Source organism: Podarcis erhardii (genome assembly GCF_964252035.2).
Source record: "Podarcis erhardii genome assembly, chromosome: 1".
NCBI classification, from domain to species: Eukaryota; Metazoa; Chordata; class Lepidosauria; order Squamata; family Lacertidae; genus Podarcis; species Podarcis erhardii.
The window spans coordinates 62,384,533-62,409,917 of record NC_138497.1 but is presented as its reverse complement, the minus strand read 5'-3'; the positions used below and the strand labels follow the sequence as shown (position 1 = coordinate 62,409,917).

Sequence of the window (25,385 nt, the reverse complement as noted above, 5' to 3'; positions counted from 1 at the left end):
CCAAGACTCCTAGATCCTTTTCACATGTACTGCTCTCAAGCCAGGTGTCACCCATCTTGTATTTGTGCCTCTCATTTTTTTTTTTGCCCAAGTGCAATACTTTACATTTCTCCCTATTAAAATTCATCTTGTTTGTTTTGGCCCAGTTCTCTAATCTGTCAAGGTCGTTTTGAAGTGTGATCCTGTCCTCTGGGGTGTTAGCCACCCCTCCCAGTTTGGTGTCATCTGCAAATTTGATCAGGATGCCCTTGAGTCCATCATCCAAGTCGTTGATAAAGATGTTGAATAAGACCGGGCCCAAGACAGAACCCTGTGGCACCCCACTAGTCACTCTTCTCCAGGATGAAGAGGAACCATTTATGAGCCATTGATGAACCATTGATGATAGTCGTTTAGTCGTGTTCGACTCTTCGTGACCCCATGGACCAGAGCACGCCAGGCACTCCTGTCTTCCAGTGCCTCCCGCAGTTTGGTCAAACTCATGCTAGTAGCTTTGAGAACACTATCCAACCATCTCGTGCTCTGTCGTCCCCTTCTCCTTGTGCCCTCCATCTTTCCCAACATCAGGGTCTTTTCCAGGGAGTCTTCTCTTCTCATGAGGTGGCCTTTAACAGCTATTATTTAACTTTAACAGCTATTATTTTACAAAAGAGGAAGTTCATACCAATGGATTTAGCAATCTACTGTTATGTGGAAGTAAAGCAATTGGCGCTTATTGGTACCACTAAATCCCAAGCATCGCTCAAGAGAAACTAGAAGATACTCTGTGTCAAACAGCTAATTACAGAGGAAACAATTTGTGTGCGGAATTCAGCCTTTAATATTGGCTTCACCAGGATGAACTGGAAATTAATTTGAACACTGTACTTGCTTAACTAGTGCCCTTTCTCCCTACATATCTGGCTTCACTTCTGCTGTGCTCCCCCAAATCCTATATACCTGAAAAAGGCTTGACATTACAAGCAGAGCATGATCTATTAGAAACCACTTTGAACTGAAATTGAAATATTCTCCTCTTCACTCTGAAGTGAATACTAAAGACATATATCAATCTATAAACCTGTCTGCATTGATTGGCTATTATTTATATGGAGGTGTTCTCTCAATTCTAGTTTGTTCAAAGGCCACTCAAATTGCAATTTGAAAAACACATCAAGGGGAAAGCAATCTTTTTACACTCATCATTGAGATAATTGAATAAAGTATTAAGGTGCTCAGTCATTTTTCTGTCTAAGTAATGGTTATTATCTCAAAAGAACTGGGAGAAGCTTTACTGTTCATCAAGTCCAATTCCAGAAGGTTATAACCTTGTGGTATTATCTCAAGAGATTACACTAATCTCTTTTAGAGCATTTTTCATTGATGGACCCCCAGTGACCAAACCTTGGCAGCTTCTCACTTTCCGGCAATTTTCCCATTGACGTTGTTGTTTTTATAGGGGGGGGGGGCTGATGGATTAGGAAAACCCTCAAGAATCCAAAGATTCTGAAAAACTATTTCTGTGCAAAGAATACTGATTACTACACTGGCAAGTATTGTTCTAGCATTCTTTTGTCCATTTCTGTTGCCACATTGTTGCTTAAAATGACAGAAATTGAGCCCAAAAGTCCAATCATCATCAACGGCAAAGGACAACCAGGTGCCAGTACATGATTGGAAGCCAATCCCCATAGCAAGGGAGAGGATAATTATTCATCATCATTATAACTGTAGCAGTAACAATTCACTTGATATCCTGCACAACAGAGGTTGAGGACATTAGGACCAGGGGCTAGATTCAGTCCTCCATCCCTCTCTAGTCAGTTCTTGTGACTCTCCATAGGCACCACCCCTCACCAGCTCTGTGCCTTCCTTGACTGCTTTTGGCTTGTCTACATCTTCAACTGAAGCGAAGCCTAGGAGGTCTTTCCACTTTCACTTTTTATTTCTTCTGTTGCATTGTTACTCTTTCGCCCTCCCTTCTCTCTTTTACTCAAAATGTAAATAATAACAATAATAATAATAAATTTATTTATACCCCACCTTCCCTGGCCAGAGCCAGGCTCAGGGCGGCTAACACCAGTAAAAAATACAGTAAAAGCATAATGGGGGGAGTGGGGTGGGAGAAAAAACACACAATTTAAAATACAGGTTCAAATGCAATTTAAAATGCAGCCTCATTTTAAAAGTAGCCCATAGATCACACAAAGGGATGGAAACCTAAGGGTCAGGCTGAGTCCAAACCAAAGGCCAGGTGGAACGGCTCTGTCTTACAAGCCCCGTGGAAAGGAATCAGATCCCGCAGGGCCCTGGTCTCATGAGACAGGGTGTTCCACCAGGCTGGAGCCAGTGTTGAAAAGGCCCTGGCCCTGGTTGACTTCCTTAGGGCCTGGGACCTCTAGAGTGTTGCTATTTATGGACCTTAAGGTCCTCCGCAGGGCATACCAGGAGAGACGGTCCCATAGGTACGTGGGTCCTAGGCCACACAGGGATTAAAGGTCAAAACCAGCACCTTAAACCTGACCCTGTACTCCACCGGGAGCCAGTGCAGTTGGTAAAGCACTGGATGAATGTGATCCCACAGCAAGGACCCTGTAAGGAGCCTCGCCGCAGCATTCTGCACCCGCTGGAGTTTCTGGGTCAGCTTCGGGCAGCACCCTGTCCAAGAAAGGGTACACAGTTCCTCTCCATTGCTCAGATGTCATTGCTCAGCAGTCATCCCTCCTCTGGTCACTGCTGTGGCTAGATGACCTGTCTCCAGCCACTGTGATCATCTGCAGGCACGTGTAATATTGCAACTTTGCTGAAGTGAAGCAGGTCAGATCTGTACCTAGCCAGGTGGCTGCCTAGAAAAAGGGAGATGTAATGCACTGAAGTTTATTAATAAAGTTACTCGGCAAGACACAATCTACATTAAACTGGCATCATATATGGTTGTGGCAGAACCTTGCACACAAAATATTGAAGACACACACAAAAAACCCAACCTATAACTCAAAGGTGTATCAATTTATGGGATTAGTTACAAGTGTGAACCCATGAGTGAAAGGTGTGGGGTGCGCAGTCATGAGTAAAAAGGAGGGAGACATGCCTTCATGGAATACCAGCAACTAATATTCAGAATAATCACTGTCTCCAATCATGTCTCCAATTATTTTATTTGTCTTGAATCTTCCAACATTCAGTTTCATTGGATGTCTATGAGTTCCAGTGTTAGGAAAGAAAAACTTTTCCTAGCCACTTTCTCCATGCCATGTATAATTTTATAAATGTCTAGTTGGCATTCATCTGTCTCAGCAGAAAATGGAAGAATGCACCTTTGGGAGTGACGTCAAACCATCCAGTAAGCACTCTAAGGCTGTAGAGACTGATATGGGAGAGACATGTTTTGTTGCAGCTGGGGCGGATGAAGGCTTCCAGTTGTGTTGACGTAGGTGTACCATGGCATTTGCCCGTTTTCATTATCAGAAAGGTAATCAATTTATTCCTGCGGCAAATCAGATATTTCAAACAAAAGTGCAATCCCAGATATTTTATGGAATCCCGCTATGGGTCCAAGCATATAACAATGATTTAAAAAAGATTCACTCTAGCTTTCTGAGACGTATTCTTGGACTCCCAGCTACGATCAAATATGAAACAATGTGTGCAGAAATAGGCATACACACAATGGAATATTGGGCATGGTCCACCTCAATAAAGTATTGGTTACGCTGCCACTTTCGCTGCCCTCCATCAAGTCTGCTCGCTGATTTGCTCAAAGACTCCTATAAATCAAGATGGTATCAGCACCTCGAAAAAAAGATTGAATCTTTAGGCATCGAGCTGGAGCCCCTGTACAATTCTAATGAGCAATATATTTCCCATAATATCCTAACTAGACTAAAGGATGTCGAGAGACAAAATATTATGGCAGCTGTAAACAAAATTTGCTCCCCCATATTCTATGAATTAAATATCTTAGATAGCAGAGCCAATTACGTCACTAAACTAATAATCCCAGCCCAACGTAGGGCTTTTATGCTGGCCCGTTTGAATGTTTTTCCCTCAGCATTTGTCAGGGGAAGATATCAAAACATTCCTAGAAACAAGAGACTCTGCAGATGCTCTATGAATGTCCCGGACACTGTAGAGCATATTCTCCTTCATTGCCCATTGTACAGTACGCTCCGTCAACGCGTGCTGTCCCCTCTTTTGGGTGGTCTGGAACCGCAGCAAGGTGAATGTGTGGGATTCTACCTATCCGACGTTGACCAAAGGGTAACGGCGGGGGTAGCCGAGTTTTTGGTAGCAGTCCTCCAAGGAGCAGGTTAACAAGGAAAACCATTGACTCTATATGTATATATATATATGCATTTAGCAAACTGCTGCCTTTTTATATATATTTCAAGGCTTTTATATGTTATTTTCTCTTTTAAGGTTTTATTTCCATAATGCCTAATAAAGGTTTGATAAAGTAAGTACCATGGCATTTATTATTTCTGCGCTCCTCCCAGCAGTCATCCCTCCTCTGGTCACTGCTGTGGCTAGATGACCTGTCTCCAGCCACTGTGATCATCTGCAAGGGATTCCCACACAGTGGGATTAATGTTGCCAGCCTTCGCGTCACATTTGCAGGCATCTTTGTAACACAGAGTTCATCTGCCATCAAGCCTGGTGCTTGAAGCCAGCTCCCCATGGAGCACATCCTTGGGGATCCTGTCACCTTCCATGACCAAGCCAGCTTGGTCATAGGCATCCAATGAAGCTGGATGTGACCAAGCCAGCGCAGATGCCGCTGAGGCAGGAGTGCAAACAATGTGGGCTTGCAAGAGCTCATCTTTGGGTGAGACTCTGCCCTGCCACGCGATGCCCAAAATCTTCCTGACGCAGCGCACATGACAGGCGTTGAGGTGTGGCTCCTGGAGGGTATTTAAGTTGCCCATGATTCACTTCCATAAAGTGGTGTGCTCTACACACAAGCCTGATAGACCTTCATCATGATATTAGTCAGTAGCACCACCTTTTAAATGCATTATTATTTACTGACTTTATGGGTTGCTTTCTCTTGCCAAAGGGGACTCAGAGTCATTTAACAACAACAAACAAACAAACAAACCACCCTGAAATAAACAAAACCCGCACATACCTATATTTTAAAAAAATACAGGGGGGGGATTTGATTTTTAAGGGGGGCAACTTGGAAGCTTGTTTAGACCAAGTTAATGGCCTTTTAGGCTTCCTCCACGTGAATAGGAGTTCACTTTTTGAATAATAAGAATTAATTGTGTGTGGGGGGGTGCACCAGGATTTTAGAGATGCTTAGGTGGGGCATGGCCGAAAAAAGGTTGGGCCGAAAAAAGTCCACAACACTGCGACTTTTCCTCGAAGGGGAGTCCCTCCCTCCCACCCCGGCTGGATCATCTCGGGGGTCCTTTTCCCCCTAAACCTTTCCCATGCCCTACAATATCTTTTCCGAGACTAGACGACCAGAACCCTACGCGCAACTTCGCAGGTCCTCTGAACTGGCCGTTTCCCTTCCAGTTCCTTCCCTCCCGATCCCTGGCATGGAGAGAGACTCTCCTTCTCCTTCTCCTTCTTCTCCCGATCCTTAAGACGCGCTTCTTTCTTTCTTTCCTTCCTTCTCCGGCGTTGCGGCCCGCCTTCCCCCCGGCTCCGGAGCGGCAGGGGGCGCCGTTCTCCGCCGGCCCCTCCGCGGAAGGCAGCGTCGCGGCGGAGAGGCGGCGGGGAGGCCAGAGGGCAGCCGGGCGGGCCCTGCTTCGCTGCTTCCCAGGCGTCGGCGCTGCCCGGCCGCGGCCGGCCGAGGGGTGCGGCGATGGGGATGTGCTTGCCCTGCATGGGGGGAGCCGCCGACGACGTGGTGGAGACGCCCGACCCGGTAAGCGCGGGGAGTCCGTCTCCCTCCCCCTCCGAGCCCCCTTTCGCCATTAAGGGCCACCCCAGATGCAACTCCACCCTCCGTCCCCAAACATAGAGAAGTCTGGCCATTCAGTAGTAGCGAAACATTTCTCTCTCTCCCCCCCCCCCCGCCCTTCTTAGCGACGCGCAGGTGGAAAGAAGGCGCTTCGCTTCTTCTAGTGATCTCCTTTCCCCTCCCTTCCCGGGTCGGATAAAGCGCAAAGCGTGGCCATCAGATCTCTTCCAACTCCTGGGGACGCAAGCTTTAAAACCTACTTGGAAGGAAGCCCTGCCGAGGGCCAGGTCAACGGCTGGAGGATCGCAAGCCTTAGAAGTTAGCCAGGGACACACCCTTAAGGACTAGCAGCTTGGAATAAAATCCTATCGCGCTCAATAGAGTGTCTTGTTACGTGCTTTTGCCTTCACACGTTGGTAGAGTTGGAACAATCGTGCGCTCAAAAGGGCCACCAGGTTGCAGGCGCCACCAGTGATCCCAGGTACAGGCACAGAGGAATAGCGACCAGTGAGTTTGGTGGTGGTTTTTAAGCTTCAAAAGGAGAACAGAACTCCGGAGTGTACAAGAGTTCTGCTGGAAAAAGAGCACCTACTTTGCTGTTAGTGAGAATAAGAGAGAGAGAGAGAGAGAGATTAAGCCTTCTGTTGGATGCATAGTTCAAGGATATTTGAAATATTTATCAGTGTACGAAGTGCAGTTGTCTAATTGCTCTGTAAAGGCTTCTGCTGGTATGAGAATGCTCGGGGGTAATCGTAATAGCTAACCCAAGACGGTGTAGTTGTTTAGAAGCAAAACCCACAATCTCCAGAGGGGCTTACTCCTATGTATGCATGCGTAGAATTGTAACTTGATTATTTACTTATTTTCGCAGAAAAAATAGCATTTTTATTAAAAATAACCCAGACAATACATTTTTTATAACAACGTACCTTATTTAATAGCACACAAGCTACAGGTAAACTTGGTAGTTTGTAGAACAGTAAAATCCAGAAACTTTGTGTTCTGAAATCTATATTTATCACTGGCAGCTTGATTTCCTGGGATTGCATATAGACCAATTGATTTCTTGATACTACAGCAATATCAGTATCTTCCCTCCATGGTATCGAATTGAAGTTTTAATCCTACCTTTACATGATGTGCAATGATACATTTGTTTATTTCAAACATTTCTGTTCCGCTCTAGATTTAAAATAGCAGTGATGATATGAATTGAAACATCAAATGAGCACTATAAAATACCAAAACAAAACATTACAGGTGAATATCATACATAAAATGCACATTTAAAGTAGTATAATTGACAGGTGAGTAAAACACCCTCCCCCTCAAAAAACCTATTTGGTTTGTGTATTGGGCCAGGGAGGATTCTAAGCACATTTAGCTGAGCATAGTTAGAAATCCTCCCATCAGACCTGCCTGCTGAATGTGGTCGGAGGCAGAGCAGCTGGGATAGTTTGTTTGTTTTACAAGTGTATAAACTGCTTCACAGCCTGAAACAGTGTATGAGATTTAAAAAAGAGATAAAATACAGGCTCTGAAAATGCTAAAACCATTTCAACACCATGTACAATTAATAATCCATAAATGGCTGGGTCGTACCTTGGGGAAAGCCTTCCTAAATAAAAATACATCCAGTAGCCACCTAAACATCAATATGCTTGATGCCTATCTAAATTTCAGCTGGTAATTGATTCCACAGGGCTAAATGCTCAGGGTTTGGTTTCTAGTAAAGTGGTACCTCAGGTTACAAACACCTCGGGTTACAAACACTTCGAGTTACAGACTCCGCTAACCCAGAAGTAGTACCTTGAGTTGTGAACTTTACCTCAGGATGAGAACAGAAATCGTGCGGCAGCAGTGGGAGGCCCCATTAGCTAAAGTGGTACCTCTGGTTAAGAATGGTTTCAGGTTAAGAACAGACCTCTGGAACGAATTAAGTTTGTAACCAGGGGTACCACTATATAAGCTAAGCACACCTCTGGGACTTTCAGTATTCTCAGCAGTGCCTCATATGAGGAGCACAGTTACTAGGCAGTGGTAGTGAGTGGTCCCTTGGATAACTTCTTGGTCCCAAGTGGCTGAGGGCTTTAAATGTTAAAAGCAAAACCTTGAATGGTGCCCAGTAGCATAGAGGCAGCCAGTGCAGTTCTTTCAGCAGAGGCGTGTACACGATGTCGACGTGATACCCTAATCAGCAACTTAAGTGCTACGTTCTGCCTGTTTAAGGCCAAGGGAAATGGCCACGTGGAGCCTGGTCCACTAATTCAGTATTTGTGATATGCTATGTGGTTGACTGGGGGGGGGGTATCAAATGTACTCCCCCTCCCAATGTTTTCCCAGGAATCCTGACCACGGTCTTGAGCAGTGGGAGTTGAATTGTTAGAAAGGGTTCAATTTTTATAATTTTCAAAGTGGCAGCTATTGTAAAGTAGTGCTTAGGGTGTGACGAGGCTCGAGGAAACCTTTGTTCAAATCCGCTGTCAGCCACAAAGTTTCCTGGGTGACCTTGAGCCAGTCTCTTGTCTCAAGGTCACCCTTTTAGAGCAGCTGTGAGGGTAAAATGCAGGGTGTGGGGAGATCCTTGAAAACACACTTGAGCTACCTCACTGAAAAAGGGGGGTTGAAATGTATAGCACCTGGAAGCCCAAAAGCTCCCTTCCCTGTGTTGAAATCTTTCTCGTACTCACACACATTTTGTGTCTTCAAAATAATGTGCTGGAGAGGATTTACCTCCCCTTAGCTCACCCCCCAGTGACAGACCCCAGGCTACTGCTCCAACCACTTCTCATTCAGCAGCACACAGAGATTAAATCCGTCTTGTCTATCTCTCTGTCTATCTGTCTCCCGGCACTGGTTTACTTCGATTTCCCCTTCTCCTACCCTCAGGTCCTTCATGTTCCATATTTTACTTTGCTGCTGGACCGGACTGCTCACTTGGTCACTCACTTGGTCACTGTTGTTGGGCTGGAGCACAAACATCCACACCCTCTCCTCCTCATACTCCTTTCCACTCCTGAACTGGAGTGGCAGGCCCTCTCTTACCCAAACAAGTGTGCATGTAAATGGGCTAGGAGCAAAGCAACCCGGGGTACACTGAATCAGACCATTGGTCCATCTAGCCCAGTACTGTCAATTTTGACTGGCACAGCTCTCCAGGGTTTTCGGAGACTTTCCCAGCTCAACATGGAGATGAAGATTTCAGGGATTGAACCTGGGATCTTCTGCATACAATGTATGTGCTCTGCCCCTGAGCTGCGGGAAATGAACGCCACCTCACTGTTTGTCTTCTTCTTTCTTCCCACCACTGCATAGTTAGATATTGGGGTGAGTAGAACCCCAGTATTCTTCCACCTTGAAATGTGCCCCCTCCAGTAGCCTCACTTGGTTGCACTTTTGCCTAATGATGAGGCACTTGGACATCTCATTGTCGACTAGGAAATTGAAAAGCTTATATGCAGTTGCAGGCAGAACTGGCAACTTTGGCTCGAGTTCCCAACAACTGGGAATAATTTACTGCATTGCAAAGACTGATGGGATGTCCAATTTCCTCCTCAGTAAAGTTGGTATGAAATAACTTCTTAAACCGCTCTTTTTTATATCCTTTCTGCAGGAGCTGAAAAGAAGACAACTTGCAGAAGCTGCAGAAAAAAGGCAGATGGAGGTAACCTGGTGTTTGCCACAGAGATTGACTCAGATACTTCCTTATTGAGTGAATGTGAACAATAGATAAATGGCTGTTTTCTGGAAATTGCATCAGAGCCATTCCTGAGCTGCACTGGAGTATAGGCTTTACAGCTAATATTTTTGGAATTAATATCCAGTAATAGTTTCTAGGTATCATATGCACAGTAAAAGGCTGTGGGGAGGACACCAGTATGTGCTTCTAGATATTCGGCTATCGTAAATAACTCTAGTCTCCCAAACTTTTCGGGCAGCAACAGGTTTGCTTTTCTGAAGAGTTTCAAGAGGAGATGGTTGGGCAGAGCAAGGCACAGGCCTTCATCTATCTTCCTTGCCTCTTTTTTTCCTATCTGGGGAAGGATGCTTTTGGACCCATGAAGAGCTCAGAGGATTCTGAGTCAAGGAATGTCCAGGGATGCTATGTGGCCCATGGACACCATGCTGGGTACCCCAGTTGTCTACATGGACAACTGCGTTTCCGTGCGCTCTGGCACTCATCACAGTCCTCCATGCACCAGAAGTGGTTTAGTCATGCTGGCCACATGACCTGGAAAGCTGTCTGTGGACAAACGCCAGCTCCCTCGGCCTGAAGCGAGATGAGTGCCGCACCCTATAGTCACCTTTGACTGGGCTTAACCGTCCAGGGGTCCTTTACCTTACATGAGTTTAATATCCACTGAATTTGAGATTTATGTAAAAGAGCAGCCTTATGCATACCTGAAATTCATTTAGGAAAGAAAAAGCAGAATGGGAAAGATATCTGATGTGATTGTTGTATTGATTTTTATATATTTAAAAAACTCTAGATTGTCATGTGATTCTTGTGTCTCATTGTTCCTTTCTAAAGTCTGCTTCTCGGGGTATAAAGAATCCATCTTCTGTGGAGGAAAGGAAAAGGAAACAGGAGGAAATGGAAAAACGCCTTGAATCAGGCCCTGGACCAGGCGGCGGCGGACTGAGAGTAATTATGCATAAGATTAAATGCTGTAATTTCTTCTTCCCCACCCCACTTTTTAAAGTAATTATTGAGAGTGAGTTGAGTAATTGCCTTCTTTTTTGCAGACAACTGTGTCTTGTAAAGTGCTTTGTTGCTGTTGAGGCATTTGGCACAGGGAATCCAAATCCCTTGGACGTTTTGCTTCATGCGTAGCAATTTCATTGAACGACTGAAAACTATTTTTCAGAATAGGAGTGCGATGGAGTCTTATGACATTTAAAAGCAAAAACATTAAATTGAGTAAATAATTTTAAAAATATTTTAAATTTAAAGAATTTATAAACCATCCACTCTTTGATAATGTCATGAGGTGTACAAAGAAAGAAAGTTAAAAATGAATATATTAACTACATCTGTAAAACCAGCAGGGATAATATTCAGCAGTGCTACAAAACTGGTTGAATTGTAAGTTTCTTAAGCAGGCACCAGAAAGAACAAATTGTTGTCACCATGCTCATTTCCAGTGGGAGTGTATTCTAGAATCTGGGTGCCACCACACTTAAAGCTCTGCAGCAGGTATTATTGACATGAAAATCCAAGGTGTGTGGCAGCCACAAGTGGCCTCACTTGATGACCTAGGGGTTTGAGTGGAATGCTGTGGAACAGAATTGTATTCCCTAGGAGTATACACAAGCATTCATTGTGCATTCCTGATGGTCCAAAATTATTGCTGGAGGTGTCCAATAAAAACCAAATATGAAAGAAATAATGCATAAGCTAAATGTGGCCTCTCATGAGCAGATGAACTGGATTCACAAAATGTAAGCCTATTCCTTTGTATAATAAAACCCTTGATCTTGATAAAGATCCCTTGATAAAACAAGGCTGTGAATTTATATCCCCTCTTCACCTTCTTATGTTGTTTTTTTTCCTCCCATCCTAGTGGCAAGTTGGATAACTCCAAGGGCAGCTCCTGGAGGGAAGAAGACATCCTACTGCCAAGACCTTGCCAGTTCTTGCAACTGAATGGCACTTGTTCGGTGTCTGGTTTTTGCTATTGTTTGCCTCTGAAGATGCAGTAGGACTTTGCCACCATAGCAGGGCAGGGGAAAGATGTGCACTAAGGATATTGTCAAGTGAAAGCTTCACAATGCACAGCAGAGGTGGCCAAAATCAACAGTCCCCTACTAGTTCTGTTGCCATGTTGTAGAGTTTTGCATGTCTTAACATATTTGAGGGGCCTGAAGAGACACGTATGTAATAAATGAAATTTTCCTGCCTTGATTCTTACGGAAATCCATTCTGCTTTTTACAGTGTGCCCAGATACTTAACTCTGTCCTTTTCTCCCCTTGTGTCACACTTGTAAGATTTAAGTCACAGTCCTTAAATCTTAACGTGAGAGTGAGTATTTTGAGGATAGAAGCTTTGGTGCCTTTTAAGGGTGAACTCATATATATAAGAGAAATGTCACCATGAGGTAAGAAATTGTGTCTTATTCTTAAAAATGCTAACTCTGGGAGGGCAGTGGGCAATATTTATGGGATTTATTTTGCTATCTCTCATATTTCCTTCTACAGCACTGAGAGTATGTGATTGTGAATCACTTAAAATACAATTAAACCAAAATGGTTTTGCCTGCCTGCAGTTGTCCCTAAGTTGGTATTGAATGATGCCTGCCATGTCGGCTGGGTAGACAGTACAATGCCTTGACATGTTCTGCTTTTTGGCTATTTCTTTATTTTTAAATTAGTATTCTGAAACAAATATAGGGAATATTCATGCAATCTCTTTGAAGAAAACTAAGGAATTAAATCAGTTTATGGGGGAGATGGTTTCGCCTTTACTTTTTGTGCTTAAAATTAAGTTGGTGGTTTCTTGCATGCTCCCAAAGCATATTTGGCTTTTTAAAAAAATCTCTCAGTAAAAAATGTAGAAAACAAAATCTAAACTATATGCAACCCTTGTGTGTGTGTGCGCGCGCGTAAATAAAGTGCCCAAATGAACCTCCTCTAACTTAAACGGGTTATTTAACTTTTCCCATCCCACAGCATTGTTATAGGTGGTGCTGATTTTCAAAGAGCAGATGAATCCCTACAATAAAATACCCCATTAAAAGGGAATGAAATTAAGTTGGAAGGAATGTGCAGTTTTAAAACCTCTCAACATTCTGCTGAGTTAGCTTCTACTAAAGAAAGTATGTTTCTTGTTTTCTAGCCCACAGTAATATAATGTCTGCAGCCTTTCCCCTACAGGTCAAACTCTGTCTTGAATTTCATAAGCTATGCTGTATTTATAACTAAAACTGTCCAAGTGCTTTAACAAGTTAACTGAAAATGGGATGTTTTCCCTTTCTTTGGCACAAAAATAACACAGGTTTGGGTTGGGAGTGATGCATTTGGCCCAGTTTTGAGAGAAAAGTTGTGGGTTACGGCAATTTCCCTTTCACTCATTAGCTTTACACGGTGTATCATGTAGTATCTGCCAGGAGAGAGTCCAGCATCTGTCTTCATATTTGTTCACGTAATGTGATTGCTTTAATAAATATAGTGCAGAAAGCCTGGCCACGTTGTAAAATACCGATACCTCAAACATAATTATGGGCATTTGTGTTGCATTCATACTGTACTTACTGCTTTTTTCTGCTGTAATACCAATGTAATAACACTTACGACATCTAGATTTCCAGTAATGCAGAGCATCCTTTAAGAGGATGATGCTAAGAAAAGTTATTATTAAAGTGCCAATTTGGGAATTAAGTTGCCTATGCTTCTTTTATTACTTCTGTTGAGCTCCTAAAAAGGGGGTCCGTGTTGGATTGAGAGCTTTCCATTGTCAGCACTTTCTACATTAATTGGTGCGAAACCACTGTGTTCTTTCAGTGCATACAGTAGGTGTGTGAAGTCTCAGCCCTTTACTGGTTGAACTTTTTATAGTTCTCTGGCTATTATAGTTGCCATACTTCAAAGGTCTGTGTACTTTTGAATTTCAGAGCTTTGAATAATGTGGATTTTGTGTTTGAGGAAAGGAGTGTGTTATTTTATGTGGCAAGTCATGGTGTTGTAGAAAGGTACTGGAATTTTATTTGTGTTATGAGTTGTGCTGTTTGCTTATATTTTCCAGAAATACTACAGAAGGATTTAATACAGAATTATCTTTAAAACAAATTTTCAGGAGCCAAGTGTCTTTAATTTCACTGAGAGTAAGACTGTGAATTGCAGCTTTATATCCTGTTACATATTTGTTCTGACCACTCTCCTCTCCAAAGGTGACTTGAGACTTCTTAGGAAAAGATACAATCCTGCTTACCCCATTTGCTATTGCAGAGGCAAAGTGTCTGCCTCTTCTTGTTTGTGTGCAACCCAACAAGATGATTGAGGGGTCTCACACACCCAAAAACAGGTTATTAGTAATTTGAGAGCAGATAGCCTCTATTCAGAAGCTTTTTGCAGGTGAGGATCTTGTTCCCACTGTCCTGAAAACCTGAGCGCGTAGTAGAAAGAAAGCAATGCACAAGCTGTAGACAAACCATGTCCTTTCCATATTTTTTGGAATGAGCAAGTTCCACCAAAATCGAAGGGATTTTGAAGTAATGTATAAAAAGATCTTGGGTTCTTGTCGAATATGTAATTTGATATCAAAAGGATATTGGTTGCAGGTAGAGTCCTTGATGCAATGCCCCTGGAGCGTTACCAGGTATCTGATGACACTACATAGGAGCAGAGGTTACACACATGCTTGTCTTCTGAGGTCTGATGCCTTCAACTGGGATTTTCCATTTTGTGCGCACAAAGCATTGAAAAGATCAAGGCAATGCCAGCCTACATGGAACACCCAAGTTTTGTAGGCTTCTTATTTGGATTGAGACTGATGGTCAAAAGATCCATTCCATCAGCAGCTCACGGAAAGTGACTGTTCTTATAGCTACAGATTAGGATTACTTGTAGGTAAACCTATACTGTAAACTGCCTCGTGAGCCCTAGTATATAAAATAAATAAGTAATGCTCATGGACAGTGTTTAGCCCCCAGAACACTGCAAAATCTGAGTAGGTTTAGGTCAGTCTCTACTTGTTTGTGAGAGCAATACGTTGCAATGAACCACTGAGAGTTTGTTTTTTAAAAGTATCTGTTTATTTCTAATGCACCATGTGATTTCAGCTCAAATTTATACAGTCATCATTCAAATAATCCTCGAACAATGATTTTTCTAGGAAAGGCACAAAAGTTGTCAAGTATAGACAAAAGAAAATTAGCAAAACCAATAAACCAAAACCTTAGCATTCCTATATATCACGGAGATGTGTAACATAACCACTCCCCAATATTTATCTACAGAGAATGCATGTAGTATTTTCATATTTTATTCAATATGCTCAAAAACATAACTAAATCCAGCGGCAGAGAATATCCCACCATCACACAGTGGGACAATGGTCTATAACTGCCTATACATTTCTATAACCACCTAAAGCTATACTGTTACTCTTCAAGCACAACAGCCAGGAAGAGCTAATCTAAAGGCAAATACCAGGCACCCAAACAGCAGATACATGAGAGTACTACTGGTGATTGCATTCGCATGTCAAGTTTGAAAGTTTCAGAACAGGGAGGGGGAAGCTGTGCACCTTCATATGTTGGGTTTTCGATCCCACTAGGCCTAGCTAGTGGTCGAGGATGATGGGAGTTGTAGTCCAATGACACCAGGGGGGCTACAGGCTTCCTATCCTTGGGGAAGAATGACTGTCAGGAATCATTCCTATGTCAAAAAGATATACAGATGTTCTTTAGTACTTACTATGAAAAACAAATCTGAATGGACTTACACATTTAGCTGTAACTTAAAGCTATGAAACAAGCTCGTGAGTCTTACCATTCCAAAATGTTGGCCAATCTGAAGCTCTTTAGCTCTTTATACTAAGGGCATGTGGTCCTCCAGATATTGTTGGATTCCAACTTTCATCGATCCCAGCCAGCATGGCCAAGGGTCAAGGATGATGGGAATTTTAGTCCCAATAACATTTGGAGGATACAGGCTCTCCATCCTGTTACAATTCCAAGGCACTCTTCTCTATCATTGTCAAGGCCAGCTTTAGCCTTTCTGTTGTTCAGATGTAAATATGATTACTGTCTTTCGATTCACCTAATGCATACCTCTGATGCAGTCACTTGAGATAGCTTGCTTTGCAACAGCATCACTGGTTTAGAGAGTAATGGGTGAGGGGAATGGGGAATCCCAGGTGGCATTTGACTTGTAGTCCAGCAGCGCATTGCCATCTCGTCAATATCTGGTGTTATATGCAGCTTAGGAACCAAAAGCATACATGAACCATATTGAAACATCTTAAAACAGATTATAGCAGGGGAGGAGAAAAATACTCTTAATGTTGCTTTCAATGGCACACATGCATGCATTCTATGGAGGCTGCTCTTTTGTTTTCAAACCTATACATGCTTGCTGCTTGTTTCTTTCACCAGTTAGGAAAGGCCGTATATTAAGACAATATACAGGCATTTCCCACCAGTTATCTACCTTCTTATGCAGTAAACACTGGCACAGCAGCTGCTGATAGGCCTAGAGCTATGTGATGCAAGTATGGCATTCTCTTGCCTGTAAGAGTATCCCATTCATTGCAGGGAGTGTGGGGGTTGATGAAGTGCACAGAAGAATGCATTAAAAAAAAAATCAGGTCTCATCTATGAATGAGGCAGCCTGTAAACAGAGGAGTTCACAGTGTGTGTCAGAACAGGGAAAGCTGCCTTATATCTATCTGGCCCAGCAGTGTCTACTCTGACTGGCAATATATCTCCAAGGTCTCAGACAGAGGTTTTTCTCATCTGCTACCCAGCTTTTTTCTTTTTTTGTAACTGGAGCTTTTTGGATGCCAATAATGAGGTTAACCACAGAGCTCTGAATTAGGGCAAATAATTGAGAATCATAGATGTTTTTTGTACAAATATATCACATTTTGTTACTTTAATGTGACTCATAAGTCATTCTAAGAATACATTCATAGAGTAATAATTTGGCTAAAAATATATGTCTGTTTTTTAAAAATCAGATTGTAGTAATTAACCTATCAAGGGTAACTTGCTATAAAAAGGAACAGCACTAGAAATAAATAGTTCTACAGTTCAACAACCCACAAAATGGGTTGCCATTTCCAGTCTGCATGTAATTTTCAGGAGTCCTTTTAAAGCACCAACTAATGAAACTACATTTGAGAAGATAGCATGGGCCTACATATACAGAGTCCCAAATGAACATTTCACTTAATCTCCTTTTTGGTTTTGTAATGGGCAGAAACAACCAAGTAGCTGTCTGGGTTCATATCCTTGATGGTCGGAGACTTGTTCTGGATCGGAGATGTTTTCCCATCCACTCGGGAAATCTGCAGCATTCGGCACGGGTCGTGTTTCAGCAAATACCCAGCAAACGTCTCCCAGCCGCCTCCTACGCGAACCATCACATGCTTGTTGTGTAGCATCTGAATTTGCAAAAGAAAAGAGGGAGAGGGGGAAAATAACTCCTGAAATGTTTGCGAGCGACAAGTTTTTTCCTGAAAACACTCAAAGCCCAGTTCACTGTAATCCTGTTGAAATCACTGGGAGTAACGGCTCAGTCCTAAACACTTGCAATGCTATTGCAGAAACTGCAGGGGAGGCAATCAAAGCTTTGCCACAGTATACATTTGCTCATGGGTGCAATGCAAGGTTGCATTTGGGCCCCGCTATTGTTTAATATCTCCCTAAATGATGTAGTTTAGAGCTTTCCTCTCCTCTTCCCTGCCTGCCAAAACTGGTAATGAACAAAAAATTATACTGCTGCTTTATTTAGACAATATGGCTCTTATTTCATTATCCCAAGTAGGTACAAGATTACTTTCCAAATTCAGAGCATATTGCAAGCAGGATAGCTCGCATATTAATTACAGTAAGACCAAAGTGGTGCTGGTTGCCCAAAGGTATAAGTGCCATGAATGGGTCCTGGATAGTCATTTCATTAAACATTGTCACTCATTCAACTACTCAGGGCATCGTGGTTTTTGTGTGAAAAATACTCCCTGGCCCACTCATTTTAAGGCAATTTAAATTTCATCTGCCTCTTTATTGAGAGCTAGAAAGGCATATTACTGTAGTAAGGGTCATTGTTTCTTAAAACATATTTTTTTATAAAAAAGAAATTTGATGAAACCGTATCTTGCTTCTTACATGGTACAGCTATTCACGTTACTTATAGTAGGGGTGAACTGGATATAATCCAAAATAAATATCCATGTGTGCTACTTAAAGAGTCGCACAGAGTACACATGATGCATTACTTGGAATTGACGTAGGTCTCCCTTCTCTAGAAGCATACATTCATAATTCTATACCAAAAAAAAACCCTCTTGCTAATACCACACCAACATTTAGCAAAACTGTGTTTTTAGACCTGCAAAGTAGGGAATTCTGGGCATCATGCTGTAACAGTATGATATTGCATTTCCCCATTTCCCCTATAATACCATCTCCAGGGCCGTAGCTAGCTGCTCCAGCACCCGGAGCAGCTCCAAGCCATGTTGACTTCTAAGAGCACTTTTTAATCTAAATGGTCTGAGAAACCTTACCATTTTTAATTTTGATAATTTGTATTCCCGAAAATGTATATGAAACTAATTCTTAGAATATCTCATTTTTTACATTAAAAAATAATAATTGAACCCTGTTCTTCCTCCTAAAGGAGCCCACAAATTAGAATGGCCCTTGGCTACAAATAATAAATATCTGACTGACACTGAGCAGGAAACCCCTGCCAATCTAGGCACTTTTATATGTAGTTTACCCTTCACAGAGTTACAGTTCTCAGCAACCCTTAACAAACTACAATGCCCAGAATTCTTTGAGTGAAAAAAATGTGCATTGGAGGAATAGTGTGGGTTGGGTATAATGATGGCATCTCAAAAAGTGTATCATTTGCCACTGCAAACATACCAGGTTGAATGGAAGGTGAAAAGGAATCTCTCTGTCTCTCCCCTTGCTTGCTTTCTTCACCATAATTGAATTCCTTTTATAACTACTATCAGAGATTGCTCCAGCACAGGTGGATGTGACAGAAGAGCTCAGTATGGTCCCTTGACAGTGTTAGAACTGAGCTCAAAGTGTTATCGTAACAAATAGGATATTTTTAAAATCCAGATTGGGAGTGAAGATAAATTACAAAGCTCTTCAGAATTCCCTATGGTGAACTGCAGGCACCTCATGCGACAGAACTGATACCTGGCTTTGCCCAGAGCCCAAAGGAAGAAAGAATAAGCAAAACATTAAGGTACATTAAGGGGCCCCAGGAAAGCAAAATCACGTTCATAAATAGTCCAGAATTGGCAGAGTATGTGAAGGATAACACATATCAGGAGGGAGCAGATAGGAATCAACGCCTTCCCTGGAAACTAGTTCATATGAGCCTTCCTAGGAAGGCTTGGGAAATCATTGTCAACATAAGAAAAGTTTTCAGTTATAATTATTCCACCATTTTCTCTTGACAGACAACTCTCAACAATAGAATGGGCATCTCCTCTGGCTGTCGGTCAAATTATCATACCATACATTTTAGTCCCACTTTCAGGAAAGAAGTTATGAGGTGTTTCAGCTGGGCAATGAAAACGAAAAATCATGTTGGTAATATTACCGTACTCTTTTGTAAACCTATTTGCAACAGTGGAGTAATTGCTAGTTCTGTTGCTCTGGGTCCAGAACTAGGCAATTTGATGAAACAATAATAAAAGAAACTGTATGCTGTACTTCTCTCATTTGAAAACAATCCCTCCATACTTTCCCCTGAAATATTCCCACAACAAGCCCGACTAATGTGCCTTTAGGAATACTATTGCTGATCGCTACACAGACTCTCCTAGAGGAGAAGTTAAAAAGTCAGAGGGGAGGGAAGAATCTAGCAAACTGACAGCGTAGCCATTGTGTTTCATTGTGGAATAAATTCCAGACATGCCCACAGCCAATGCTGCTACCATAAGCGCACTAAAACCAAAGCAGGAAAATGCTTAATCGCAATGATTCCAGGAGACATTTATGAATCACATAAATCTTTACTATTGGGAGGCTGCCACAAGAGGGCTCTTCTCTCACAAGACCTGCCATTGAATTTGTATAGAGAAACCAGGAGTGTTATTAAAATGGAGGTGGCAATATGTGAGGAGGGGGATTAATAATGTGACACTGTTTTACGGTGCTTGCATCAGCTGAGGCGGCAGTGTAACATCACAGGGCTGTAGGAACTGCTGAGTGGCCCTCATAGCTTGGGAAAGCAAAGGGATACTGGGCAGCTTTGCACATGACACAAAAGCGTGGAAAGAGAGAATAAATTTTTAGATTATTTAGTCTAACCTACTGCTCACTGCAGAAAGCTTGCAGCTACAGCCTGAGTCATCTACTCTCCAGGTAAATACCTCCAGTGACAGAAAGTCTCCTACCCCGAGACTTTCTTTCCTCCCTTCAAATGGCAATAATGCAATAATGACATGAGCAATGTAAATCGGTGACAGCATTGATAGGAGGACAATTCATTGGGGAGCTCACTTTCAGCTGCTTTTGCACAGATAATGGAAGCAACAGTGCTTCTTAGAAATAAGTATCTCACTGCATCTAACCACAACAGAAGTACAGCCACTTTTAAGTGGAAATCAGCCTAAGCCAGATATCAACACCCGAGAAAGCTGGTGATTGTGATAGTGAAGGTTTTCCTTAGACCACCCGAAACGTTGGGATGCCCCACGTGACAAGGAAACCAATGCCATGATACGGATTCTGACAAAAATCTACATCACAGAACATCATAACTATGACATACATCACAACACAGGGCAAAAGGTTGAACATACTATCATGGTGAAAGGCTGTTTGTGGGTGCTTAGTAGGAGATTCACATCAGTATTCTGCGTAAAGGTAAAGGGACTCCTGACCATTAGGTCCAGTCACTGACGACTCTGGGGTTGCGGCGCCCATCTTGTTTTACAGGCCCAGGGAGCCAGCGTACAGCTTTCAGGTCATGTGGCCAGCATGACTAAGCCGCTTCTGGCGAACCAGAGCAGCGCATGGAAACACCGTTTACCTTCCTGCCGGAGCGGTACCTATTTATCTACTTGCACTTTGACGTGCTTTCATTGGCAGGTTGGCAGGAGCAGGGACCGAGCAACAGGAGCTCACCCCGTCGCGGGGATTTGAACCGCCAACCTTCTGATCGGCAAGCCCTAGACTCTATGGTTTAACCCACAGCGCCACCTGCATCCCAGTATTCTGCATAAAACACATCAATGGCACTCAGCCTGATATACCCTTTTGTTTTCCTTTTTATTTAAAATAAAATGCTTTAATGTTTAATGAAAGAAACAAAGTTTAGGAGAAGCAAACATGAAGTCACATTTATAAAACTACAACAGTTGCAACTGCAGCCAAAGGGGTTTACGCAAGCTAAGCAGGTGGGGGATTGCAGCCAGAGGGTTTTGCAAAGCATTTTTAACACAAAGATGGATAGCATTTGTTTTGCTGGCTTCTTCTCTGCCTTTAATCTTCAGTCAGGAGAATAATAGATTAATAAAAACAGAATAATAAAATAAATTGGAATAATAAAAGCAATAATTAAGTATGGCTGCAAACACGAGATGCAGAAGATGCCTTGACTTCAAAGAAACCTCATAGCCTGAAGGAAATGCCATTTCTCTCCTGCCAAGTTAGCACTGAATGAAAGATTCATAAGCTCTGGGGTAGATCAATCAATGCAAACCTTTAGAGGTCACCCTTCTACCCAGGGAACAAATGCTTGGACTTTTGAAATGTGATACAGCTATGCGTTGAAGGCATTCCCGCCCCCTGCTTGGCCCAGTCATGTCACAAATTTCAGCTACACAAGCAGATCTGAATGATTTTGAGATTCTGACACTTATTTGTCAAGTGTGTCAGCTTTAGTTTGGATATTCAGGAATTCCTGGCCTGCGGCAAGCTTTTACCATTTCAGACACGAAAGCTCCTTAGCAGATTTTCGGTTGTAGGGGAAATGGGAATATTTATGTTGTTCTTGAAAGCCCCTCCCCACCCTGCTATTCACACACTAGATTAGAAAGCTAACTTGAACAGTGCCAGTAGAAAACCCATTGCATGACCTCAGTTTTATTCTTTAGAAGCATTTGCATCAGGGTCACTAAAATGTGTCCTCCTCTCTTTCTTCCAGAGAGAAAGTCCTTTTGCTTTGCCAGGTGTGTCTTCTCCTCCACCTGAGCACAGACCTGGGGGAACCACAGAGAGGAAATGGGGAGAGAAGGAGAGCGAAGTCCCATTGCACTAGAAGGAGTTCTTGTGCAGGGCTTCCACTACCAGAATGGGGTAGTTGAATTCAGTCCCATATGTCCAAATAGGCTTGCTGAAATAAATGTGCATTTAGCAGGCATCTAAAGCATCATCATTATTATAAAAATAATAACCCCATGGGTGGTAGTATGGATCCATCCCAATGCTAGAAAAAAAGAAGCCAAAGTATCCACATCACTTAATCAATACATTTATATGGCACCCCCACCAGCAGCAGCTGGAGAGGAACAGTAGCCAGACCAACTGCAAAGCAGGCAAAACTTTTGCTATCACCTGTCTGCTCTGCTTTGCTACTGCTCCCCTGTGAAGAGGGAGCAGAGATGTCAGTTCATCGGGGGGGGGGGCACAGGACCTACCCACAGCTGATTAGAAACAGCTGGTTAAAGAGGAAAAATAGTTGTTTATCTGCGAATTAGTGGGTGGGAATATTCTTTGTTTATTATTTGAGTATACTTAATGTTGTTGTTATTTATATGTTCATTCTAAGATGTACTGTCCACAAGTATAAGATAGGCCACAAGAGTGAAATTACATTGCTAATTAATACTGTCATATTAATTTGCTTATTATTCTGCTCCAGGTCCAGTTTTGGCCCATTTTTTCCAAATAGTAAATTACTGTTTTCAGTAATGGAATCTTCATTTATGAATGAGTCAGATTCCAACACCAGGAGCTTAAAAGAAATTGGATCTAGAATTTGGAACACCTTTGACTCCTGGGAATACTATAATGTGTGTTTTCAAACACCTACTTATATTTTCCATTTGCAAGTTACCATTGCAGGCTATTCATCCATTAAGTGAGACATTCTTCCCCTTCTCCCCACAGCTTTTCAATGGCTACACAGAGACTGTTTGCCTTCCTTATGGGTCAGTACACTTTCTTTCTGTGCTGTTTTATATGTAACAATATTCTGAGATGGCACTGTACCAACATAAGGCTGCTGACGACTAAGGAAATGTGCTTTTCGCTGAATGCTGAAGAATATAACAGGTGTTCAACAGATTAGCTGGAAGGCAGAATACTAGAAACAGTAGACAAATGCAATATAACGATGGCAGAACATTTGAAAAAGAACTTACACATTTTATCCTTTCAATGTTAGCTGCATTTCACACAATGCCTCTGTATCCTTACCTGTTTCCACCTTGCGGAGAAAAGTTGGTGGTGTGCTTTTTAACAGTGGATGATCCATGGACAGAGCCCACTAAATGCTGCTAAATGCTAACACTGTGCTTCTCCATAAGGTACAATATCAGTTTTTATAACAAATAAATCATAGTGTAGCATACAAGCTGAGTTACACACAAAGCAGTTCCTGATTTAGATCACAAACTCGCTTAGGCAAGTGTCAACCTGTCCATTGGCAGTATGATGGTGGTAGGATGTAGGTGGCGCTGTGGTCTAAACCACCAAGACTCTTGGGCTTGCTGATCAGAAGGTCAGCCGTTCAAATCTGTGCAATGGGATGAGCTCCCGTTGCTCTGTCCCTGCTCTTGCCAACCTAGCAGTTTGATAGCACACTAGTGCAAGTAGACAAATAAGCATCGCTGTGGTGGGAAGGTAAACACTGTTTCTGTGCGCTCTAGTTTCCATCATGGTGCGCCGTTGCGCCAGAAGTGGTTTAGTCATGCTGGCCACATGAAAGGAAAGCTGTCTGTGGACAAACGCTGGCTCCCTCGACCTGAAAGCAAGATGAGCACCGCAACCCCATAGTCACCTTTGACTGGACTTAACCATCCTTTATCTTTTTTAATGATGGTGGTACTGATGTTGCTGCTGTTCTTCACCGTCATCATCCTGATCTACCATCCAGGGTTGCAGTAAGGCTTGGAAAAGGGACAGTATGGGAATAACCCTAAACATTCTCAGTTGCTGTATACAGAGATTCTCCGAGAGACCAATTTCTTAAGCATTCGTTCTGTTTTGCTCGCACAAAGCTTACACAGAGCTTTGTTTCTACCCAGTATTTATTGGACACTTGTGCTTCTTTCTTTTTTTGTGAGATGGTTATTATATGACAACCAGAATTCATCTTGATTTGCTTATGGGGTATTTTACATTAGTTGTTCATTCATCCCACACTTTTCAATGCATTTGCTCCTAACCACAAATAGTCCACTGTGGTTGTTGTTGTTTTTTTAAGTGGGTGTGCTGAGCTAGGGTGCCAGAGTACTTTCACCTGTTTTAATTGTGCAAACCCAAAGTTCTGATATGTGTCAAATCCTGACAGTCTGGAGATGCCCTGTCATTTAGCTTTGAGGCTTTTCCAGAGCTTGAACAGACAAGCTCAGGGATTGCATGGCCCCATGTTCATTAGAGCTTCCCTGAGCTTCCCCGTTGTTAAATGGAGCCTTGTGATGAAGAATTATAGTAATGTAATATTATAGAAAGCAGACATTTGCTTGCCAGATTTAAAGCTCTTACAGACTGTGGGTGTGGCATGCTGACAGGCAGCATTATAAAGCCATTCGACAATGGGACGATAAACTGTTCTGCTTTCTGTCAACACATTGCCAAAGATTAGATAAATGATGACAAGCTACAATGCAAACCCACTTCCTTTTTAAACAAAATTTGCCGAATGGAGCTTTGCCAAGTCATTCGATCTTTCATATTCCTGGAAAGCAAAGCATATATTTCTAGAACTATTGTGTGGAGACCATTTTTAACTTAACCTGACGGAGGAATAACTTGCAAAGATGATGGCTACCACTGGATGGCAGACATGCTCTGTGCACAAAGTACAGAGGCTGGATGCAATCTGACAATTTCATACCAGCAGGTAAGGTGAGAGACAGTATGTTAATTTCAGCCCAGTTTTGCCTACAAAGCATGTCCTTCCTGTGCTGAATACTATAGGAAGACAGCATTCTGTGGAGCTGGGAAAACAACCAGAGGTTCTAGTTGCACAAGCTCCAAAACATGATATTCCTCATTGTACTCAAAGGAGAAACCATAATAGTGCCAAAGTGCCTTTTTATCTTCCTGTGGCACATCTTTCAATAGTGTCAGATAGGTGGAAATGTTGCAAAAGAACCCCTTGAGAATATCCTCCTCCAAACCCCCACGATCCGCTGCCGGGGGTAGCCTGTCTACATACCTTTCTAAGATGTATGATTGGTGCTGGAGGATAAGGCATTGCTCATGTTTAATGATGTCTAAGGATGTCCCGGGGCTTAGTTCTGGGTAAATGAATAAAGCATTGCAGCCTAAGAGATCATGGACTGTTATTTTATTCTGTAAATATAGACTGAAGTTTTAACCTTTTTAGTCACTTACAGTCCAATTCTATGCATGTTTACTCAGTTGAAACATTGATTTCAGTGGGGCCTACTCCACTGAATATTATAGAACTGCAATATAGAGGGGTCAAAAAAATAAGGCAATGTGTAAACATACAATACAGACCATCCCTCATTATGCATACATCTCTAGAGAAAGTAGGGTGAGGAGAAGCTTTTGAGTCTATTGAATCCTCCCCACAAAATGACCCTCGGCTGGTTATGTCATCTTC

General features: G+C 42.5%; 2 protein-coding genes across 7 annotated transcripts in view; one reads left to right on the top strand and one right to left on the bottom strand.

Annotated features, from left to right (window-relative positions):
* Positions 1-5,698: 5,698 nt before the first annotated feature.
* Positions 5,699-13,271, top strand: SVIP (small VCP interacting protein). 2 transcript variants are annotated; one of them, XM_081838826.1, is made up of 4 exons: positions 5,699-5,857; positions 9,507-9,557; positions 10,425-10,595; positions 11,458-13,271. In XM_081838826.1, the coding sequence occupies exons 1-4, from the start codon at positions 5,795-5,797 to the stop codon at positions 11,470-11,472; spliced, it is 300 nt and encodes a 99-aa protein (XP_081694952.1). In that variant the 5' UTR covers positions 5,699-5,794; the 3' UTR covers positions 11,473-13,271. The 2 variants fall into 2 exon arrangements, with proteins under 2 accessions (XP_081694952.1, XP_081694953.1); XM_081838827.1 differs by having other exon boundaries at positions 5,700-5,857; positions 10,425-10,538.
* A 2,808-nt stretch (positions 13,272-16,079) lies between these two features.
* Positions 16,080-25,385, bottom strand: part of GAS2 (growth arrest specific 2) — a 118,451-nt gene continuing 109,145 nt past the window's right edge. For all 5 annotated transcript variants that reach the window (XM_081836013.1, XM_081836010.1, XM_081836009.1 and 2 more), the window contains one exon: positions 16,080-16,998. In XM_081836013.1, the coding sequence (XP_081692139.1) occupies positions 16,780-16,998 (219 nt within the window). In that variant the 3' untranslated portion in view covers positions 16,080-16,779. The remainder of the gene's footprint in view (positions 16,999-25,385) is intronic.